This window comes from Ixodes scapularis, unplaced genomic scaffold, assembly GCF_016920785.2.
Source record: "Ixodes scapularis isolate PalLabHiFi unplaced genomic scaffold, ASM1692078v2 PGA_scaffold9__187_contigs__length_104089568, whole genome shotgun sequence".
NCBI lineage: Eukaryota > Metazoa > Arthropoda > Arachnida > Ixodida > Ixodidae > Ixodes > Ixodes scapularis.
In genome coordinates this window covers 73,389,029-73,412,234 of record NW_024609884.1, presented here as the reverse complement: position 1 = coordinate 73,412,234, position 23,206 = coordinate 73,389,029, and the positions used below count along the sequence as shown (strand labels likewise).

Genomic DNA, 23,206 nt, shown 5'->3' with positions numbered 1-23,206 from the left:
CCAGAACCGTGACCGTGTATCTGGGGGGACCTACCCTGCCTGCCCTGGTTCTAGGCGATGTAGTACGGCCGTGACGGCCGTACGGTTCTGGTAGTTTATTTAGTGACGCTAGGTTCTGGGTGTCTGGGCTGCAGCAGCTCTTGATTCTGAGGCTTTGGCTCATGCAGGAGTTTCAAAATGTTTTGAAGGCCGAACTGCCTCGGCCTTCGAAGTTTGCTTCTCACACCCCGCACTACTCCCATTCATGCTAGGTTTACATCTCGGCGAGTGCGTGAAGAGTCTCGAACTGCACTTGAACCTGACTTCACCGCGTTGTCTTTCGCTTCTGGCTTAAGCGTCGTTTTTCGCTTCTCTTGTGTGGTATTTGCCAGGGCGAAACAAGCGCGAAGATGCAGTGGTATTTTTTGTTTTTGGTGAAAGGTAGTACACCTGTTGCGACGCGATCCCCATGAGCTTACTTAGCGTGCTTAAAAGATGTTTGGTTTTCAGACGAAAGTGGCCAGGAGTCGGCAGAGCAGTACCTCGACCACTTCACGGCACGGGCAAGTCGTGCTGCTGGACACATACGTCTAGCAGCGAGGCACGTTGACCGGCTTGCTCCTGAAGAGAGCTTCCACTACGTTTTCGTGCCGGTCCTCGTGAGCAGCTTCGAAGGCCTGCAGTCGACAGTAAGTTGCCGCACTCCTGCGGCTTTGCAGAGTCCCCTTCAAGCCCATCTCGCCCCAGTGGCGTCGGACCCCCCTACAAACACACACACACACACTGAAATAGAGGCTACGTGCTCCCACAGTGTCATTTCTTGTTTTAACAATAGTAGCCTTAGGTGGACGTCGGCTCATAGAGAACACATTCTCACAAAGTGTGAGCTTTCTGCAATGCATAGTTTATTTACCCTGGCCGAAAACTGCCAGGGCCCAAGACCTTAACCATTAACGGGAAGAATGTTATGAACACACACACACACACACACACACACACACACACACACACACACACACACACACACACACACACACACACACACACACACACACACACACACACACACACACACACACACACACACACACACACACACACACACACACACACACACACACACACACACACACACACACACACACACACACACACACACACACACACACACACACACACACACACACACACACACACATATATAAATAATGGGTGTGAGGGAAGATTGACAAGTGCAGCCATTGTTGTAATATTCTGAACGAAGGGGGGAGAGAAATACTATTGAATTTATTGTATTAATGCAATAAATATACAGTAAATTAAATAATCACTCTCTCCCCCCTTCGTTCACAATATTACTATGGCTGCACTTGTCAATCTTCCCTCACTCCCAGTCTCCCATTATATATATGGTGCAGCCTCTCCCCATGGGGAGGAGTGGTTCTCTAGATATGTTGGAAGAACCAGTTCAGCAAAGTCGAAACTAACAATGCTCAGAGAGCTGGTCAAGAATTGAGTCCACTGAAACCAGTGGCCGGGATGGTCTAATCGGCTAAGGCGTTGCCCCAAATAGGTGAAAGTTGCGGGTTCGATCCTCGCTCCTGGCCCAATTTTTCACCAGCTCTATTTCCCTTTCCTTTCCTTTAGCATTAATGCAATACAATAATCACTCTCTCTTCTCTTCTTATACAATATAAATATAATGGATGTGAGGGAAGATTGACAAGTGCAGCCTTGGCTTTGTAGTAATTTTGTGAACGAAGAGGGAAGAGGGTGATTATTGAATTTAGGGGATTAATGTTAGGAGAAGGGAAGAGAGCTGGCGAAAAATTAGTCCAGGAGCTAATGGCCCAATAGAACTAAAAAAAGAAAACGCCTTGTTAAACGTAAAGGACAAGAGTATTGTTAAGTGTACTGAATACGAGGAAGGGGCAAGGGAAGTTGTCGTTTGTCGTTGTTATCCATCCCTTGTCCCTTCCTCATATTCAGTGCCTTATTAAATTGTAAAAAAATAGTTATTCTAAGTAAAACCAGTTTTGGGCCATGTAATTGGTGTGAAGCCAACAATACCTGGTGTCATATGTTGTTCATTTGTTAAAATATTTTCTTCTGTCGTATTAAACAAGCAAGAAAAAAAAATAATAACAGTGCGGCATTGATTAGAAGATCTATATTAAATAACAAGAAAAAGAGACTGTAATGTTCCTTTAGAAATGTTAAAGGGACACTGACAGGGTATTTATGATGGCCAAGGTTTTTATTTGTACATGACACCTGAGAGCCCAACTACCCAGAACACAATTTGTGGCTAGAAATTTGTTTTCTTTCCACCCGAAAACCACCGATCGAGAACTGGCCAGTTTGAGTCGCGCTCACTCTCTTCTCTGTGGTCATGTGCCGTTTTCTATGGTTTAGACCAGGGGTGCACAACTCAGAAATGACGCAGGCCAAAAAAATGTTTATTGGGAACTGCGTGGGGTTTTCAATATCTGGCATCATTGCACTGCTTGCCGTCTTGAGCACATCTCACTGTGTCATGTCCATGGGCTGCACAGAAAGTGCCCGCGGGCCGCATGTTGTGCACCCCTGGTTTAGACACAACCACCAAAGATAATCAAAGTCGTGGGTCATCGAAGGTACACACTCAATACTAAAAATAAACAAGATATGATACCCATTTTTTGTGAACTGCATAATCGTTAATTAAAAAAAGGGTGCACAGTCACGTGATTTTTGGCAACACTCTCCTCTATATTTCTTCTTCCTCCCCAGTCCAGTTGTCAATTCGAGCAGTTGCATATTTTGACTTAAAAATATATGTGACGCTGTAGCAAAATATTGATTGGGTAGTCTTTTAATGCGAAAGCATTAACTGTCCCATGGAGCGAACCGACGTCATCAGCTTTGAAGCCGCGCCAAACGGCACCTTCCCCCCTGTCCCAGTGGAGCGAAGCCTGTCGTCTGTAGCAGAAATCTGATGGACAGGCTTCCATTGGCTGGCGCGCGTCATCCAGGAACGAGGCTGCCATTGGCTCTCGCACGGCGTAGTGAAAAAAAATGCCACCAGAGAAGCGCTCTCCATGGCGGTGCAGCGCACGCAGCAGCCCGGCCGCCGGTAAGAGGCGCGGCGGTGCGGTCCTGGCCGCACAGCCCGCTCGGGCAAACTCTGGAGAGGCTTCACGGCCGAGCTTAGCGCAGCACGGCCACTTTATGAGAGCGCGCGCTCGGCCATCGGCCACTACCTTGGCTGTTGCGAAACGTGGCCATCCACGCCAGTACACCGCAGACGAACTAAGGGAGTGGAAGAACGACGTTCATGCTTTCGCATTCACAGCTCGTAAGAAGTGCTTAGTTGTCGGACTTTTCTGACACCACAATAAATTGCCCAACGAAAAAAAAAAAAATTGGGGGGGTGTGAGTGTTCCTTTAACGCCTTTCAGTTCTAGGGTATTAAATTTATAAATTAATTGTGATTCCTTATTTTTCCAGTCTTTGGTGATTCTAGTCACCTTGAAGTATAATTAAACTAAAATGAGAAGCCTCATTTTGTTCTTTAGAGTTAGTGACAAGAAACTGGTCCGGGAACAAGTGTACGAATGTGACTTTTATGTAGATTCATACGTTTTCGTACACTTCTTCCAGTTTCTCCATATTTTGAATTAGGCATTTTTTACGTTGCACCAAATGAACTATGTTTTCTGAATTACAATTAAGCCTATCATTTATTTTCCAATTAAAGTTGTTTGCTGTACTACGAATGTAGTCGGCAAGCAATAAATCTAAACACAAATTACAGCAATTATTATTACATTTTGTGCAACCGAGGTGGACCGTGCTACGTCCAATAAAGTCTCTAGATTGTCTAAACATATCCATAAAATTATGTGGTTGTTTAAAAGCGATACCAGGCGGCTGTGGAACTATAGTTCTTAAAGTTTTGTCCATGTGTAAAATATTCATGGCGTCGAAGGGTAGTATTAATAATTGGTAGCTGTGGCTGATGAGGTAAAATGAGTCGTAATTTATCACTATCTCTCTTTGGTCTCTACTATATTAAACTATCAACCCAAGGAATAGCACGGCCTTCTAATATTGAGTTATTTATTGACTGTATGGGATATCCACGATTAATAAAATCCTCTCTAGTGTTCTGGCTTTTTTTCCAAAGTCGTCCTCCTCTGAACATAGACGTCTCAATCTTAGCATTTGGCTGTATGGTAGGCCTCTTTTGTTTTGTATAGGATGACAACTTTTATAATGTAAGAACTGACGTCTAGCTTTCTATAAAAAGTCTTTACATTTCTTTATTTACAATCCTCAGTTTAACATTTGGAAAGTCTATTTCTGTGTCAGAGTACTTGTATTTAAATTTAATATATAAGTTAAAATTGTTTGTGAAATTAATAAATTCGAGTTTTTCCTGTATTATTCTAAATTATAAATATATTGTCCAAAAAATGTTTATAAAAAAGTGGTTTATGTGGATACGAGTGTCGGAAACATTCCTCTAAAACCGTCATGTAAATGTTCGCATAAGATGGAGAAAAATGTGATCCCATTGCTGTGCCATGAACTCGCTGAACTACTGAACTACCTGTGAGTAAAGATGTTTTAAATATTTTCATGCATTTAACGTTGGAACTCTCACGTTTATGAATAACTTAGATTCATGGCGCAGTGATGGGATCACGTTTTTCTCTATCTTATGCGAGCATTTACATGATGGTTTTAGAAGAATGTATCCTAAACTCGTTTCCACACGAACCATTTTTTTATAAACATTTTCTCAACAATATATTTATAATTGGAAATACTGCAGAGGAAACACTTCTCAAATTTATTAATTTCGCATACGGTTTTAACCCACATATTAAATTCACATACAAGTACCCTGACACAGAAATAGACTTTCTGAATGTTGAACTAAAGATTGTAAAAACAATTTAAAAACAACTTAATATAGAAAGTCTACAGATATGTCTGTTCTTGCATTATAAAAGTTGTCATCCTATACAAAATGAAAAAAAAAGGCATATCGTATAGTCAAATGCTAAGATTAAGACGTTTATGTTCAGTGGAGGAGGACTTCAGAAAAAAAGCCAGAACACTAGGGGAGGTTTTTATTAATCGTGGCTCTCCCATACAGTTAGTATATAACTCAATATCGAAAAGCTGTACTGTTTCTCGGGTTGATAATTTAATATAGAGACCAAAGAGAGAGAATGATAAATTACGACTAATTTTACCTTATCAGTCACAGTTACCAAACATTAATAATATCTAGAGCCCTGCATATGCACGAATTACCCACAAATCACCCGCAGATATCCGCAGTGAACTGGCAGATGCGTATAAAAATGAATCCGATTTGGCGGATTGCGGTTCGGATGCAGATTCCAGGGGCTGCGGATGCCGGGGCCTGATGTGTATATCTCTGGGTCCGGATCAACGTTTTTTCCGAGACGGCCCATAAATGTGTGGGAGCTCAGAGTGTGTGTAGAGTGAATGGGTGAGTGATGCAGAAACTTGTCCCAGCACATGTTTCCGTACTTCACTCTTGTAGCGCAGTTCGTGAATGCCATCCCAGCATCAAATGCACCAGCGGAAGGAGACTTCTCATTAACGGTTCTTAATTTAAGGGAGGCGAACCAGTCTGAATCCGCCCATGCTCACAATATTCTGTTTCTTCTACACAGCAACCTTAATAAATACAATGTTGCGTGTGTGCTTTTCTTTTTCTTTTTTTTCTTTTTTTTTTTTTTTCTCCTTTTTGGCAGTTGGCAAGTTGTTTCTAAGTATGTGGTTCCAAGCATACAGTTGAGGGTTTGTGTATATAACTGAAACCGATGGAAGACGTTGCCACTATTGAATATTGTGATATTTTCCCAGTGGTGTACTCGCCTTATGCAGGGTGTTTCACGAAAGGTGGACAAATTTAATATTGCGAAAACTACGCATTGCAACAAAAAAAGGCTTGTTGTTTTGGTCCTGGGCCAGGGGCCTATTTAGAAAAATTATTAAAGTCCGTGATAATTAAGTTGTTAATTATTTTTGCGTAATTAACTTTTTTAATATTGTGTCAAAGGGCATGGTTTCAAATAGAAAATTGCTCAGCATCATCGAAAAACACTAAATAAACAAATTGCAGAACGATAGAAGGCATGCGAAGCATTTTACGGCCTTTTGAAAAAGCGCACAAATTTGATCGGTTTTTAAGTTTCGGTTTGCCATCGGAGCGCATCTCCACCCTGACGGCACCGTGCCCCGTGGAGAAATAGTGCAACCAACCTCCGCTGCGCTGTCATCGCGCGACGCAGCAGAGGTTGGTTGCATGACACAAGTCTTTTTTTGTTGCGACGCATAGTTTTCGCAATATTGAATTTGGCTACCTTTCGTGAAACACCCTGAATATGAGTACTTTGCTGCTGTGAGTGACAGCCTTTCTTCTCCCACTATTTTATTGTTTGGCTTAAAAAATGATGCAATCTTCTTTATTAATTTTTATGTTTAAAAAATATGTGTCTGCGTGAAGTGGGTCTTACAAAGCAAAATGGAAAAATATTAAAATTTATTTCTTTTTGAGCGCATTTTCTGGACAGAATGTCACCAACTCCCAAGACAATCTCGTAACTGCGATTATCTTCCTTGTTAAAAAATATTTTAACAAATGATCAACATATTATAATACCAGGTATTGTTGGCTTCACGCCAACCACATGTCCCAAAACTGGTTTTACCTAGAATGACAATTTTTTTTTAACAGTTTAATAATGTGTTTGCCTTTTTAGTACCACAGTATCAAACCATTAAGCGAGATATTTATTTAGGTAGTAGATAATTTTCATGTGGTAAGTATTTTCTCCACTCTTTCTTTTTCTTCGCGTGGTGATTTTATACCGATGAAAGAAAAGGAAGTTCATTGAGGTTTATGACAGACTGAGGAAAAACCTGCCAGGTTTCGAAACATTTCCTGCTTAATCCTGTGATCACCACAAAAGACCTTGTCCATCAAGGGAAATACTGTTTTGAATATATACACCTAGCGAGCGCTTCCGTGGCCGAATTGTTACCGTGCTTGGCTTTTGCGCAGAGGCCCCAGGTTCGATTCCTGGTAGCAGACGCTTCTTTTATTTGTTCTTTCAATTTAGCATTTTCATAAGTTTGAGAAGCCTGTCGTCTGATCGAGATATGAATATTCTCTGCGCCGAACGTTCTATGCCGAATGTTCCAGAAACCCATGCGGGTACAAAAGGTGCTCCACGTGGCGGTGCGGGATCAGTCTTGCCCCAGCGCTCGATCCTGCTAAGCCGCCATCGACGCCTGCGACGCCCCAGTAAATGTTTAGTTTCCTTCAGTCATTCGTCGCCTGATCAATTGTCATATGTTACAATACACACACGCACGCACACACACAGACACACACACATACATACATACATACAAACACAGGGAGGGAAATCCCCCTGCCTCGCCCCGACTTCTTTAAGACCCGTTCTGCTGCGCGGTCGTATGCAGTCAATGCCTGCCCATGTTCGTCGGCACCTTGTACCAAACTCATTTCACATAGAGCTCTGGGTTTTTGGAGCTCATTTTTTGCTGAAACTCGGCATGTGATTTTCTTAGTGTATCTCGTACATTTGGAGTTCCTTTAAATTTACTGTCGATACATTGCTGATTTCCTCAAATTTGGAGCATAAGAAACAAGCGCTCGCAAACAGGTTAACTCCTCTAGTGTGCAGTATTTGAAGGATTGCAGGGACGCTCCAAAATAATTACTCTGCTTGGAATAGTTAGTGCTTGATGTAATGAATGTTAGCATACTTGCGAGCCTGACTGGAGCTTGAAGGCGCCTGTGACTGCTGCTCCAGGCACTGCAGCTTTTCACAGAAGGAAATGGTTTATTGAGAGATGAAGAAGTAACTGGCTGAATAATGCGCTTTCTACTTCATGCTGGGAGAGTAAATATATAAGGCACGAAGTAAAAATGTTCAAGGCACCATAAAAAAAAAAAGCAAAAAACGCGCGCACGTGAGAGTTTGACATTGTACCAAAAGTAGTCAAAACGTGCATTCAGAATGAGAAGGAAGTGAGAAACTACCCTTGTGGGCACAATTTCTTTTTGGCTTGAAAGCATCCTGTCCAACCCTATTTCTCAGGAATGTGGTTACTGCATTGGTGCCCACTTGGGCTTTTTGATAACTTTGCGACAGCTCTTGCAAACTTGTCACGAAGGTCTGCATAGTATATCCATGCTTTTTTTTTTTGGTAATTGCGATGTCAAATATTCGTGTTATTTAAATTTATGTTATTTTTACCCCATAGTATTTTTCACATTTATTGCTGATCCTGGGCATTTTCATGATGGTTCATAGTTTTTTCACTATCTTCCTCTTTTTTGTCGAGCCTGCCCTGGAATCGTAGTTGATTACTGCCAGTTGTTGTTTAGTTGCTATTTTTTCAATGCATTTCTTCTCTTTCCTTATTTTTAAGTTAGAGCCACCAAACATGAAAAGTAAACATGCCGTTTGTCTAAAAAGCGTAGATTATCTTGGTTACCCTGTTGACTTTGTTCCAGATTTCCTGGACTAAGACGACATTTGACACATTCCGAGGGGATCTACGGCGATCCGTTGAGAAAGTCAAGCAACTCAAAGACCTCTACCAGCTTTCGTCAGAGTTGACCAAGTATGTCTGCATTATATGTCTGACTAGCATTTGTCACGACGCCCACCAGGACGTCATCCTCTGACCTTACAATGTTCTTCGACGGACACTACGAGCCATGTCACTTGCGTCACCCCGCCCTACCAAAAGTTCATAGCTATGGATTGGCTCTGGCGGCTCTTGCCGTCCATTACAGTAGGTCGTAAGGTGGAACATAGAGGTGAAAGACAAGGGCTCTATGAAGTGATTGCTTGTCTATCCAAAACACGAGACGGTGCTACGCACTTGTGTTTTATGCCTTTCGTGGCATTGCCTGTAGTTGGTTTGTGAAAAAAAAAGTGGAAGCCGTTTACAAATCCCTGTAACGCCGAATTGGAGCGCAGCTCTTGAGGAGGAGGAGTGAAGGGTACTGAGGGGAGGGTAGACCCCTCCTCCTCCCCTCATTCTTTAATATGCTCCGGGGGGGCGGTCACGTGACCTCGGGGGGGGGGGGGTGTCACGTGACTTCGGGGAGGGGGGGGTCACGTGACCTGGGGGGGTCACGTGACCTCGGGGGGTCACGTGACCTGGGGGTCACGTGGGTCACCTTGGGATCACGTGACCTTGAGATGACCTTGGGAGGGGTCACGTGACCTTGGGGAGGAGACCACGTGACCTCGGGGGTCACGTGACCTCAGAGGGGTCACGTGACTTGGGGGTCACGTGACCTTCAAAGGGTCACGTGGGGTCTTGGGGTCACGTGACCTTGAGATGACCTTGGGAGGGGTCACGTGGGGTCACGTGACCTTGAGATGACCTTGGGAGGGGTCACATGACCTGGAGGGGTCACGTGACCTTGGGGGTCACGTGACCTTGGGATGACCTTGGTTACGCCGACGGCGACGCCGCTCAAGCCGGGAACGGGCCCCTAAGAGCTGCGCTCTAAAAGAGCGCAGGAACATACCCTTTGACTTGGTATCTGAGGTGGCTTCCAATTTGCCAGCTTTTGTCTTCTGTTCTAGAGATGCTTCGTTTTATGCCGTGTGGACCAGGTCATTTTGTAGAGTTCTCGTGAAACTTGGCTTGGTTGCCTTGGTGCCTTTTCCAACTCAGGAGGGAAGCTGAGAGCGTGGCAAAGCTGATCCATGACCTGCTGGACAGATTGCCCATCTTTGGTAAGGTCATGTTTCTTGCGACTCTTAATTCCCGTGAGAGATTGTTTTGTTTCACATATATACTGTAGGTACATTAGGCTCCACCATGCCGGTCTGGACATGGGGCTGTGGATAATAATTGCATTTTTGTTTGCATGAAACAGATTTGAGCAGAATGCATGAAGCGTGCACAAATAGAACTCTAGGCCCTGTATTTCCTTGCCGATTTCTTGTGGGCACTTGCTGTGTCTTGCAGTAAGGGGCGACCTTGCATATAGCAGACCTAGAGCAGAAAGTGCACTCTTTTGGTGTCCCCCTTGCCTCCAACTGCTTGGAGATGGGAGAAGTAGCGGGATCTTCATAGCTAACAGAGGACCGTACGTTTGTGCTTGGATCAACAATGCTCCCAATCCCTTGTCGTTGAGCCTAAGCTGCAGAGGGCAAGTTCCAGAGCAAGCCTTATGCAGTAAACAAAATAAATGCCCACTTGTTGATATCACTTGACAAAGCTAGATGAGTACTACCTGAAGTCATGTACCCAACTAAATTGGACATTTGTACAGTTTCACACAATTGGACATGGTCTTCCTGAGAGCAGCTCCATGTGGCTCAGGCTGTGGCAAACAATCTCAAAGGCAACGTGTTCTCCTGCCACTAATTCGCAATGGTTCGCATATGCACTTATCATGATTGAGCAGGGTGTTAAACCTTCAACAACAACAGCTAAGAAGACGAGAGTGAAGATGCCTGAAGCATGAGTTTTTAGTCCCAATCGCAAAATAGTCAATTGCCATTAAATTATCAGCAGGAAGAGTCAGGTGGTGTAATTTTCCGGGGCGTAGACATGGGCCCGGGGAATATTTAACGGGTGTTTAATGCACAAATTGATCCATGACAGCTTGGTGCAAACTGTGCTCTGGCAATCTGCTGGCTTACTTGCAGGGACATTTATGTTGGACGCAGTGCTCGACGAAGGCCTCTTTGACCAGTTGGACGTCAAGTAAGTGCAGAACTATGCACTTGCCCCATGACAGCTTTCCATGTTCACCCATGTTTATTGTGACAGGCACTTCTTTCTTAATATGCAATATACAGTGCTCCCATTAACTTAGAGGGGCACTAAAGTACTTTCTGAGATCCTCGTTTTATTGTCGTAACTCAATCTACAAGCTTGAAGCATCCTAAAAAAACAAAATTTACATTCTTGCACGGTCGATTTGCGTATTAAAAAAGTGATCAAAGATCCCGACACTTACAGTTGGCGCAGAACAACAGATGGTGCTACCGAACCTTGAATACGGTCGAACGATGGACGGCGCTTGTGAGCCACTCGCTAGCAATGGGTTCCCGCGTGGACGAGCTGGACTGGTCGGTCGCTCATGACAACCCATCGCTCGCGAGTGGCTGACAAGTGCTGTTCGTCATTCAACCATATTCAGCAAGGTTCAACAGAGCCATCTGTCGTTCTGCACCAACGGTAAGTGTCGGGATCTTTGATCACTTTTTTAATATGCAAATCGGCCGCGCATGAACGCTGGGACGAGGCTCCTTGCCCCGTCCCGGCGCTGTGCTGAAATCTGGACGGTGCAGGGACGGTGGAGTGTTCGAACCAGCGGCAGCGGAGCTGCCGGCGGTGGCTACATGAATGGATGGATGCTGGTGGCTGTGCCCTCTATATTGGGCGTCACCTAACCTAGAAACCTTTCTGCCCTTTCCTTTCAAATTCTGCATCAAACTTGTGTACCCCATTACACTGTATAACCGGTATAACCCAATATTTTGTGTGCCATTTCACACTTTCCTAGACCACCAATCTTGTAACCCCGTCTTTGTGATTACTTTGGGGCAGTGCCGATGACCAAATGTAGCGGACGATCGGCGTCGATGGGTGCCACCAGAACTGTTTTGTTTCTTGGAGCTTGCTCTTGGGTCGGCGATAACGATCGTGCATGTTTGAAACCGTTTTATTTGTCTCCACTTTTTGAAACAAAAGGGACAAGACCCACTGCGAGCACGTTTCACATCAACCGCTCGTTATGCCACATTTGTTCCTCGGTGATTGACCACCGTATTTTCTTCCTTTGGATGTTCTTCCTTAGAATCACATTTACGTCTATCTTAAAGGAACCGATGTGGTCTCATCATTTCGAGCAGCAGCTCAGTGGTAAATTCAAATTTCTGTATGCCCGTTGTTCAAGAGCCGTAAGCATCGCACAATGCGCACGTCGTCCCGCTCCTTCCCGAAAAGTGCTTTGTTGGCTTTGTCGTTGGGGCAGGGTATGGTCAATCCCCCCTCCCGAGACTGTGCCCATGGTCACCCAACTTTTGAGAATCCGCCAGATTGAGCGAAAGTTTCCTATTTTGGGATTGGTCTTCCCTCATCGGGGCAGGACTTCGGTACCCCCTGTCTCCCGTCAGCGCCAGAGAACGTCTTTCGGCTCCTTGCGGGTCTGGCGGCGCGATTGACGTCCCAAACCGGTCTAAAAACCCTCTCCCCTGGTGAAAACGCTGCCTGGCACTTCTGCTGGGACTGAGGAAAAACGGCTGTGTGAATGAGGCTTAACCCCCCCCCCCTAAATTTCTTTTTATGTTTCGCCAGGCGGTTTATTACGGTGTCAGGAGATTAACCAAACATTATTTTTCTATAGAGTTGCGCATATTTTTAAAACTTAACTGCTCGAAACCGAAACCAAAACATGAGCATGGAAGCTCATGGCCACGACATGTGGACGACGTGTACCGAGGAAGAGGGAGAAATGTAGAGGAGAGAGTTGCCGGAAGTCACGTGGCTACACTGAACCGCGTTTCTTTTTTTTCTCTGCTTTTCCGGTGTGGAAAGCAGATGGCGACGACAAAGTTGCGTGCACCGTTTGTTGTGCGATTGTTTAGCACTTATATCCCTTCCGTTCGGGGTGGTTCTCATTTGAACCCGTTCGCATTTCTACCTTCTCGTTTTTACCTTCTCATTTCAACCCAGCGCAAAACAACTTTCGCGTTTCTTCCTTTCTCGTTTAGACCGTTCTCAAAACAAACTTTCGGGTTTGGACCCTTCTCAAAACGACTTTTCTCATTTTAACCTTTCTCATTTCAAATTTTCTCAAAACATACTTTCTGGTTTTGAGCATTGTCAGAAAGACTTTTCTCATTTTAATTTCTCTCATTTCGAACCCAAATTATTCCAACATCATGATCTCGCAATCTTTCTGCGGTATTTATGGCGAATTCGGGTAATTAATTGCCTTCGAGCCCTTGCCTGTGGCATTGGCGACCAAAAACACGCCAACGGCGCATCACGTGACCCTCTCCACCCGAATGCAAAGCACAATGAACTGGCGTTTTTATTTGACTGGGTTGCGAGTGAGCTCTGTTAACTTCTTCTTCGATCATTCTATGGTACCATGAGCACGCTGCATACGCCAACAACATAAACTACGACTCTTTGAGATGTGTGTAAACAAAAGCGGCTACACAAAACTTTTCAAAATATTGGCATTACCACAGTCCGTACAGCTGACAGAATATTAAAATATAAAATCAATGAAGGGGCAGATGTATAAATCAGTGTGGTGCTGCCCGTACGCGCGTCAAATTTCAATAAACTTCGTTTGGATTTTCGATTAACTGTTGCCACGGAGGCTTGCCAGCGTCGCTTTCCATATTCTGTTTACTGTTAGTAGAGAGTTTTTGTAGATCGTTCCCATGACTCCGATAGCGATACCTGATACTTCGCCACCGCCTCCCTTGCGCATGCATAGTATCGTTATCGGGGCTATCGGGGGTATCGGAATGATCTACAGTAAAACCTCGTTATAACAAAATGGGATATAACAAACTAATGGATATAACAGAACAATCATAATTCCCCTTGCTTGCTAATAGTGGGAAGAAATGGACATTGGCTATAAAAAACTAATGGTTATAACGAAATAATTACGACTGCTCCTTCAACTTTGTTATAACGAGGTTTTACTGTACTAAAACTCTCTAGTACCTTTATTGGAATCCTCAGTCTTCTCATTGCACCCACCCTCCTTGAAATTGTAATGCGTGTTCAAGTTTCAAACTGCATCACTATGCATACTTTTTTTTCAGTGGTGTAATAACTTGTTATTACAGAGTTGTAAAATAAGGTGATGTATGATGCAGCCCGTGTCTCAGAGCAAACATACCTTGCTCAGGCTGGATAAATTCTTCCAAAAATGTTGACTTTCTTTGAAACATAAATTATATTTCTCTTTGTTGTTTTCGCTATCTTGTCTCGGAGCACAAAAAGGTGCCTGTTCGATGGCTTCGTTTGCCACTCGAACCCGCTATTTGCCGCCTCAGCGAGCATTGTTTCGTTTGGTTCCCTATCCCGATCCGGATGTGACGATACTGGATACAGACTGGCAGACAAGCTGCCCGACCTCTTGGAGCTCGGGAAAACTTCTGCTGGTAAATTGCCGGTACACGCCTGAGAAGCGCAACCCGAAAAGCTTGCACCCGCCAGCCTTTGACCACGCAAACGCCCTTGCCGAAGATATGGGAAAACCTTTTTTCAGGGAAAATGAACACCCGAATGGGCCATTACAAGCAATAACACACGACTAGCACAATGATCCATCCGCTCCACACGACGACATCTTACGACATACAGCGACAGAAGAGAAATGAAGTACCGAATCTGCGCTAGCACTTTTGAAACCACGTCACCATGTGACCATGTAGCTACGTCAACAGACTCGGGGTGGCACGCAGGCATAAGGAAAATTGTTTCATGTGCTATGCAAGAGATGGTGCCGCTTCGCTTCATCTTCAACCTTCATCCTTAACTGTTTTTCCTTTCTCTATACCTCACTACGGTGTTCAAATGACAACGGGTTCAAATGAGAAAGGATCGAAACGCGAAAGGTTAAAGCGCGAAGGGCGTTTTGCGAATGGGTTCAGACGAGAAGGGTTCAAATGAGGATGGGTTCAAATGAGACGGGTATAAATAAGAAAGGGTCGAAACGCGAAAGGTTAAAACAAGAAGGGCGTTTTGCGAAGGGGTTCAAATGAGAAGGGTTCAAATAAGAATGGGTTGTTTCGAGATACACCCTCCGCTCGATGGTCTGTGCTTGAAGGGGTGATTGCGCAAAGCGGCCACCAGAGTTGTGCCACTCCTTTATATTGTTTTCTTTCTGCCGCTTTCCTTCGTGGGAAATGTTTTAAGTTCCTGGATAACACGCATGTTTTGCAAGATAATCTTTCCCCGCAAATTATGGAAGTTGCAAGGCTGATTTGAGCGAATCTGAACTAGGCTTCTAATTCGGGGTTGACTTGTCTAAATAGAAGCATGTTCTAGAATTACTGGTAATTCTAAAGGAGGGAGGCAAAGATTTGTTTGGTGTCCAGGCAGTGAAAGGAAGTTAGTGGACAGTGGGGCCCTGTGTTGCAGGGGCAGTGTGCCGCTGTACGGAGCCCTCCTGCGGCTGTGGAAGTGGCACCACACACCACTCCTGGGTGGCGGCGCTCGCTTTGCACCCTGGCGGGAGCTGCTCAGCATCGGGGAGGCCCCCGTCTTATCCAGCCAGTTGCCCCTGTGGAGAGGATTGGCCAAGGTGAGCTCGAAGGTGGCACCAGAGGTTAGTTTGCGGCTTTTTTGACAGCATTTGTTGAGATTTGCCAGGCATTAGCAGTCACACATTTGGGCCGATTTTAATGGTGATGCAATCTGCAAGCTGCACTTTTCGTTCGAGGTCTATTCTGGTGGTGTACCCTGTTGAAATTCTAGGCATAGTTCTATTCCTGCAAAAATCTGAACCCGAGACTTTAGACGAAGGGCGCCAACGCAGACAACAAAGTGGCGCCGGGAGTTATTCTTGAGGCTCAGTATCGAGAGCTTCTGCCACAGGGTAGCGATCAGAGTGGTGAATTGAAATTTTTTTCGGTTCGGTTCCGGTTTAGTTCTGGAGAGCAAAAAACATTGGTTTGAACCGGTTCGAACCGGTTTGAACTGCTAAATTTAAATTATATTTTCCGCATTGTTTTGCCAATAGGCACTATTTCCACCATGAACCGAGCAACTATAAATTCTTTTTTTTTTTTTTTTGTCCGTACAATCCACTTTTTTTTTTTTTCAGGTGCGAAAAATAGAACAAATTGCGTTATTTATTTTAATGCCACAGTAAAGGAAAATCTAGATTAACGTACATGATGTCCTGTTTGTATGACTCAACATCCCTACTTAGTCACATATTTTACCTGAATCGAAAGGTTGTCACTAAGTGTGGTAGGTGGCCTAAAATATCCGTGATTTGCATCACAGCATTAAAAGTTTAATCGTAGTTGTGTTCTTGAACTAAGGAATTAATTACAGTGCATAAAATCGTGGAATGGGCGCCTCGTCGCCGTATATGTATATCGTAAAATACAAGGTGTTATAATTATAGTGCAATTAAATGCAAAGGTGCAAGCGAGCTAGACAAGAATGACCAGGCGGATTTTTTTGGTCGCGTACCAGTCACATAGCTGTGTTTGGAGATTTATGTTTGTCCTTTGTCCCTCTTGTTCCCCTTCTCCAGGGATTATTTTCAACAAGGTGTTATTTCTTTTTTTCTTAGCTGCACTAAATCCTTAAATAAGCGGGGGGAGAAGTTATGTGAATGTAGGTTTCACTACATGTTTACATGGCTCGGCGGACATTAGACAAGAATGTAACCATTCCTATTATCTGACTAATTAACTAAAATTCATTAATTAACTTTTTAATTACTGTAAATAGGATATGTGTTTATATTACAATCTTTGAGGCGGTCGTATGCCAAGACTTCCATTTTGTGGAATTCATGTAGCCAGCCCGTATTCCGAGATATCTGCCCCCGGATTGTCTACTTCATTAGACTTTTTATCCACTCAAACCTGTTAAAGTGGGCAATATAGCCAAACTTTGCCACATTAGCCGGATAAAAGTGTAAAATTTGGGGTCGAATATCGTGGAACACAATATTCGACGGGACGTAGCGAGGAGAAGGAATGGGGGAATTGTGACGTGACTTGTCTTGTCGGCCGTGTTTAATCACGCACTTCTTTTCCAAAAATATGGCGATCCGCTAGAGATATTGATGTATGAGTGATGTTTTTGGGCTTTGCTGCGTCCTGCCTAAATGTCTAGCCTTGTTTTGTGAGCTCAAAATTTCGGTTCAGTATCCGTTTAAACCAGCTTCAAAATTTAAAAAAGATGTTTAAGGCTCTCCCAAATCACTTATACACACATTCGCCTATCGAGAATAAAAATGCCCAAAAAGATTTGCAGAGCATCAAATATATTTTTATTATCATCAATAAATTTGTCTGTATGAAGTTCACATAACTGCTTGAGACCGACACGGGAGGACGATGCTCGAAAATATGCCAGCTGTTGCGCCGATCTGCGGAAACATGGTTTTTGTTTGCTGTTTAGCAGTGTGAAAACACCAGGCCAAGGAGTATGTTAAAAATTACTTTCTGCTCATACGAAAAATTTGAAGGCAAATACACGAAAACATTTGGGCATCAGCTTGTAGTGTTGGATAAAGTACATCTAAAAAGTACCTGGTACAGAGCAAATAAGAGCATATGTACTTCAAGTAAAGCAGTAAGTACATTGGGTGCGATGTACTTGAAGTACTGCAAATAGAATGTGTTTTCATAGTAGAGTGCTAGTACTTCTTAACTGAATCATGAAAGAGTACAAGTACTCTTTCATGCTGCCCTTTCATTCACCTATAGTTTTTTTTTTTTTTTTTTTAACTTGTATGCATTTTTTTAAGGTAGTCCGGGGTGCATTAGTTATTTTCGGAAATGGCAGCGAATATTGGATAAAGACAAGTGAATTCAAAGTTGACAAAACATCATTTTGTGATACATATTTAACAGGACCAATTTTGGGGAATGTGCTTTAAAGTCAGGAGTTGTACATTCCTCGGAAAGTACCAGAAAAAATACTTTAAGTAAAGTACATACTCAGAGAATGTACTTGAAGTAGAGTACCAGTATTCCAAACCTCCTTAAAGTAGTAATTTAAAGGGGCACTGACACATCAAAATCGTAATTTATTTTATTATCCGAAACGATTGAAAATGATGCCGGGACATTACCCTCAAAATTTGAAACTTGGGAATTCAGTATTTGTGAATTAAAAAAACAATTTCCAAATGCCGAATTTGAAGTTCCCGCGCGATCCGCGCCAGTGCAGTGAGTCAAATTTTGCGGTCTCCTGCGACTCGACTTTCTTTTGGACCTCCGCACCACGCTGTGAAGCAAAGCGCCGTTGCTACCGCGACCCGAAGAGAGGAGGAGGGGAGCAGGCGGTATAGAAGGGAGCCGGCGCGGGGAAAAACCGGTTTCTTCCCCGACTCTGCGATAAGCCTCTGCTCGGGCGCCGCCAAGTTTTCCGAGGGAGAACACAAATTCAGGAAGCGATATCACACCGAAATCTGATTTTTGGTATTTCAAAAAGAAAGGGCGTAGTGCGTTCGTTATTGCATTAAAAAACATGTTTTACGATTGCCGTTATTAAATGTTATAGAAATGTCGCCTACAAAGCTTCTAAATTTCCTGATTTTTGACGTCACCGATCAAAAGAAGCAAGGAGGTGAGCGCGGGAAATATAAACGCCAAAAATAAAAAGGAGCACGCGCACACGGGGAAATTTTTTTTCGCAATGTGGTTTTTTTGCGTGTCTATGACTACAACTTGCATCGTTTTAGGCAATAAAAAAGAATATGACCTTTGGGGTGTCAGTGTCCCTTTAAGTACAATGTACTTAAAGTACTTCCCAACACTGTCAGCTTGCATGAACTCGAAACTTTGCAAAATACTTCCTCTGGAGGTTAATGTTATATTGCCATGCACGCAGCTGGCCATGTAGGCAGTGCACCCATGGCCTCACGGTTATCGAACCTCAGCTCTTTGTGTCGGATTTAGGTGCACTTCCAAGATGGCAGAGAAGACTTTGGTTCGGTTCAGTTCCGGTTCGGCTAAAAATAATGGTTCGGTTCTGGTTTTCGGTTCGGTTCCAGTTCGAAACTTTGGTAGCAGTGCATGTATTGCAGGTTTCCACACTCACTTTTGCCATTTCTTAATTTCGCCTATCACCGCCCATGATTAATATTAGAAGAATGTTCCAGCTGCGAAAGTTTGTTTTTTCTGGAAAAATTTTGGAAAAACAAAGACTGTTTTTCCAGAATTTTTGGCGACACACCACTCTGCCTTGAAATGAGTATCGGTACTAGCCATTTTGGTTTTATTGCTGTAGAATTCACTTTTTACCACTGAAAAAAATGCAATTGTTTTTTTACTTTGATGCTAGCGGTGCGAACATTTATGTTAAAAGTAAAAAAATGTGCATTTATCACAGTTCGGTAGTTTTTGCTCAGTCTGCTAGAGCTACAGAAGCAAAGTAAAGTCAGGTGTAATGTTAGAAAATGTGTCCAAGATATGTCCCACAGGTTGCTTTTCAATTCAGTTAAGCTCTGGTTTGACCTTCTTGACCAAACATGACTGCATAGCCTGGTCAGCTGCGTCGGCCCCCCACCATTTAAGTGCCCCAGGATGTTGTTCTCATTTTCCCTTGAAGCTACGCTTGGAAATTTTCACGAGGTAAAATGTGCCACTTAAACGCACCTTGGATTAAAGTTAGAGCTTGCTACGTGCAGGCATTGGATTTTTTACCGCTGAGACTGAGCCACAAAATCCAAATCATATGATTGGGCAGGTTGATTCTACGCCTGTTCACAACTGACTGAATGTTGTTGTCACACTTGCGCTTATTTTGGACGCTCAGTATTTTCTCGCATGGCACTGAAGAAGGGATTTAATTATGCTTGATGTAACTTTGGACAGCTCTGTAGCTGCAAGGCATTGTTTTCTCCCACAGGTGGGAAATGGTGCACCTTTTGGCCACTTTGAGATTGAGTGGTCGGGGCCCTCTGCCGAGCCCTTCCTTGGAGTCGGAGCATCCCACCAAGAGGTAACTGAGGAAAGCGAGGAACTTGTTTGTCTACAACAGTGCTGGCACTAAACTGTTTTCGGTTATACCATAGCTTTTCTTGTGTTTGTTTATAAAAAAAAATGATGTTTCTTTGGTGTTATTAATCCGCGTGTTTCAATGATTTATGAAAAACTAAGGGTTCAGGTTTAATTCACAATTTGTATACTCCTACAACGTTTCGAACTTACCATAATGGGACAGCACTGGGAAACCACGCACGCGTCCGAACATGGGCCTAGGCCCAAGTATTGGAGCTTTTCAAATTTTTTTTTTATCCTGCTACCCTTCTGCTTTATGTGGTGACAAAAATTGAGTGGTTCTCAAGCAAACTGTTTCTGTAACAAGAAAAGTATGTTGCTCTTGCTTCTGTGGTAAAATTAAACGAAAATGTAGTTGAAACTCTCGTCTAGCTCTGGGCCGAATCCAACAAAAGCAGTGGGACAATCCGTGGTGGCCGATGAGCTGTCCCAACTTTCATGCCACTGTCCTCCAAGGTCAGTGATTCCACTAATTCGGGACTGGCAGCGCGTTTGATTCTGGGAAAAAGGATGCGCCTGACGAAGATCGACAAAGGGTTTCGACAAAAAGTTTTGAATGAAAATCGCATCATCTCCCACTTTCAGACCCTGGGGTCCGATTTTGGTGAAGATGAGAGTGAGGGTATTTTTGGCTGCTGATTAAGCGTGGCATCACAGCTTTCTGCTGGGTGCACTTCATCGACCAATGAGAAATGTTCAACCCATTCACAAGTTCACGATTGGCAGTTTGGTGAGAACTGCTCATCAACGCACCAATGGCGGGAGAGGTCTCAACCCCTGATGTGCTTGCGCCGAGCGCTGCTTCATCTACCAGTTGACAGTGATTGGCAACCTGTGCTTCCTTTGCAAATTGCAAGTTATCCTGACAACTTGCAATTTGCAAAGGAAGCATGGCCTGTCAGTTTCGTCTTACGTGAAATAGCCGAGGATCACAATTTCAGCCTGCATTTGATTTCTCTTTGCCATAGCACTCAATTAGTAGCAGACGATCCGTTTCGGTTTATTAGCAGACTACGTACAGTATTTTTATGTTTTATTTTAATCCGCGAATGATGCTTGGTAAGAGACAAAGCCTGTTCGCTTCAGCAGATCTGTGAAAGATATTGCTCTGTGAGAGGCAAATTAGCTCTCACTCTCACGTTGACCAAAATTGGACCCGTAAAAATTAAAGGGGTTAGGACACAACAATTAAGATTCTTGAAATGGAATGCTCATAGGCTACTTAGTATATACACCAATGTTTGTGATTTTTAGAGCTCTAGTAATTCCAATATAATCAATTTGCGAATTTTGATTGTTTTCATCTGGGAACAATTGGCAACACTGTTCAAGTAAGTCGCACCATGGTGCCCGTAAACCACGTTATCATAAACGCTCTCTCATTCTAGGCGCTCCCATGATCGCCCAAGTTCGCCTTTCCACAGAACGATCAAAACCGCTCGCGCAATTCGGCAACACTAACGCTATTCTTTCTCTCACGGTCCCTTTGACCTTCCACCTTGCATGCGCCTGCGAGATTGTTCCAGACGACAACAACCACAGCGAGTTCGTTCATGACTCACCATCACTGGAGCTGGTCGCCAGCAAGTTGCAGTCCAAATGAACAGCTTCGAACATCTCTCACTCTCATCGCTGCTGCGATCGGTGTCAAAGACTTGGACAAAGCGAGCGATGCCAAAGACATAATCGTCACAGATCGCATGCTCGAAATGTGGAAGGTAAACGAGGAAGCTTAAGCTCGAGATGCAAAGTCTGATCGCGTGCAAGGATACGCCGCGCGCTTGGCTGGTTACACCACCAGTCCCTCCAGCTACGTTAGCCTTTTCGAATGGGGCTGGTCTGAGGGCCCCGCATATAAATTGATTTATCCACGAAACTATCGTGCCATTTTCAAACCAATTTTAGCAGGATTATAGAAATACACTATGGGTCCTAGAAGTATAGTTAACTCATAGTTTACTTTTACCATGTCCGGACTACTTGAACAGTCAGTCATGGAATAATATATGCATCTAAAAATTCGCAAAACAAAAAGACTAATGAATCAATAGGTCTGTTCGATTTGGCCAGAAAGTTCTGAACTAGTTTTTTCAGAGTTCAGAGGAGTGCAGGGGTCGTGCAGCGGCAGCGCAGAGCCGTTGCAGCCACCGTACTGCACGCTGTGATCGGCTTTTGTGGCGAAGCACGGGGTGTCGTCTGCATCCGTTGGCTCTCATTTCTCCACGCCGCGTCGTATGATACATTTAATTATTTGCGGTTTGATCAGACCATTCGCATTTCCTTAGTTTTAAAGCATAGAAACGAAATCTCTTTTGTGAATGTTTCTTTATTTGAGTGTACTAAAAACTTTTTCTGCACGAAATGCGTCTCTGTCTGCACCTTTAACGGCTGTCCGTTTCCTATCGTTTCCATTAGCGTTCGTGTCCTTCACATTCAATTTCCAATAGTAGATTCATTTCAGTTTTCTCGAGTTTCGTATTTCGACGATAAGTTTGTGGCATTAGGATGATTTCGCGTCGGGAGTCACAGGTGACAGCGCGCGGCAGCAGTCACTTAGAAGTCGAAGGCCTGACGAGAGCGTCTTGGCCAAAACAGTTATCGATAGTCACTTTGACATCAAGTTGAAGCGATTCTCAAGAAAGATCCGCAAAGAAGTACCGAGCCAGTGGCGATTCTCTGCGTTTTCCCCAGACCCGTTGGTGGGCGGCAACAGATCCCAGGGGACAAAGCGTGCAGTATTATGCTCAGTTACGGGGCATGCAAGTGTCAATGTACTAAATCCCAGACCTCTGCAAAGTATTGGGATCGTCGGTTTTCATCCAAGAGCTGCTGAAGGCAGGGGCTAGCAAGAGTGTGATACTTTTCCTGTCTTTTAAAAATACGAAAATAGTTCCACGTAGCATCAGAAAGAAACAATTTACGTAAGCCAATCTTTCAACGCTTACAACAGGAAGCCAAGCCTGCACGAGCAAGTGCACAAAACGCAGAATATCATGATCTATCAAATTCCTACCCTCGGTTAGGACCTCGATTCCACGTCCACCACTGGTACATTATTTACATAAATGAGAGGAAATGTAACCTCCGTCTCTGCGTTATTGTTAAAAATTGCAGATATTTGAGCAAGAGCTCCGAGAAATGGCACCACGAGCAGAGGTGGACAAGAAATGTCGTCTGCTTCTGCACGGACGCTGAACTGACTCGGGAGCTGGTGCAAGGTTTTGAGGAACTGGGTCTGGACTCATTCAGAACTGGGATGAATCAAATGTGCCAGTGCAACTTCCAGTTGAATTGAATGTGCCAGCTCCTGCACTGCTGAACTATAGTCTGGAGAGAGGAGGAGGTTTCCTCCTCTTTTCTGCAGCATTCTGTTTGCTCCCTCCTCCCCAGCCCTCATTTCC

At 43.9% G+C, this 23,206-nt stretch overlaps 1 protein-coding gene across 2 annotated transcripts in view; it reads left to right on the top strand.

The window, feature by feature from the left end:
• Positions 1-46: 46 nt before the first annotated feature.
• The window catches only part of LOC8027557 (mdm2-binding protein), a 45,032-nt gene continuing 21,872 nt past the window's right edge, over positions 47-23,206 (top strand). Inside the window, exons 1-8 of one of the 2 annotated variants that reach the window (XM_029989333.3) lie at positions 47-267; positions 372-420; positions 490-668; positions 8,555-8,664; positions 9,736-9,797; positions 10,719-10,776; positions 15,193-15,355; positions 19,654-19,746. In XM_029989333.3, the coding sequence (XP_029845193.3) occupies positions 390-420; positions 490-668; positions 8,555-8,664; positions 9,736-9,797; positions 10,719-10,776; positions 15,193-15,355; positions 19,654-19,746 (696 nt within the window). In that variant the 5' untranslated portion in view covers positions 47-267; positions 372-389. Of the gene's footprint in view, positions 421-489; positions 669-8,554; positions 8,665-9,735; positions 9,798-10,718; positions 10,777-15,192; positions 15,356-19,653; positions 19,747-23,206 lie in introns of both variants that reach the window. The other variant, XM_029989339.3, reaches the window with a different exon arrangement.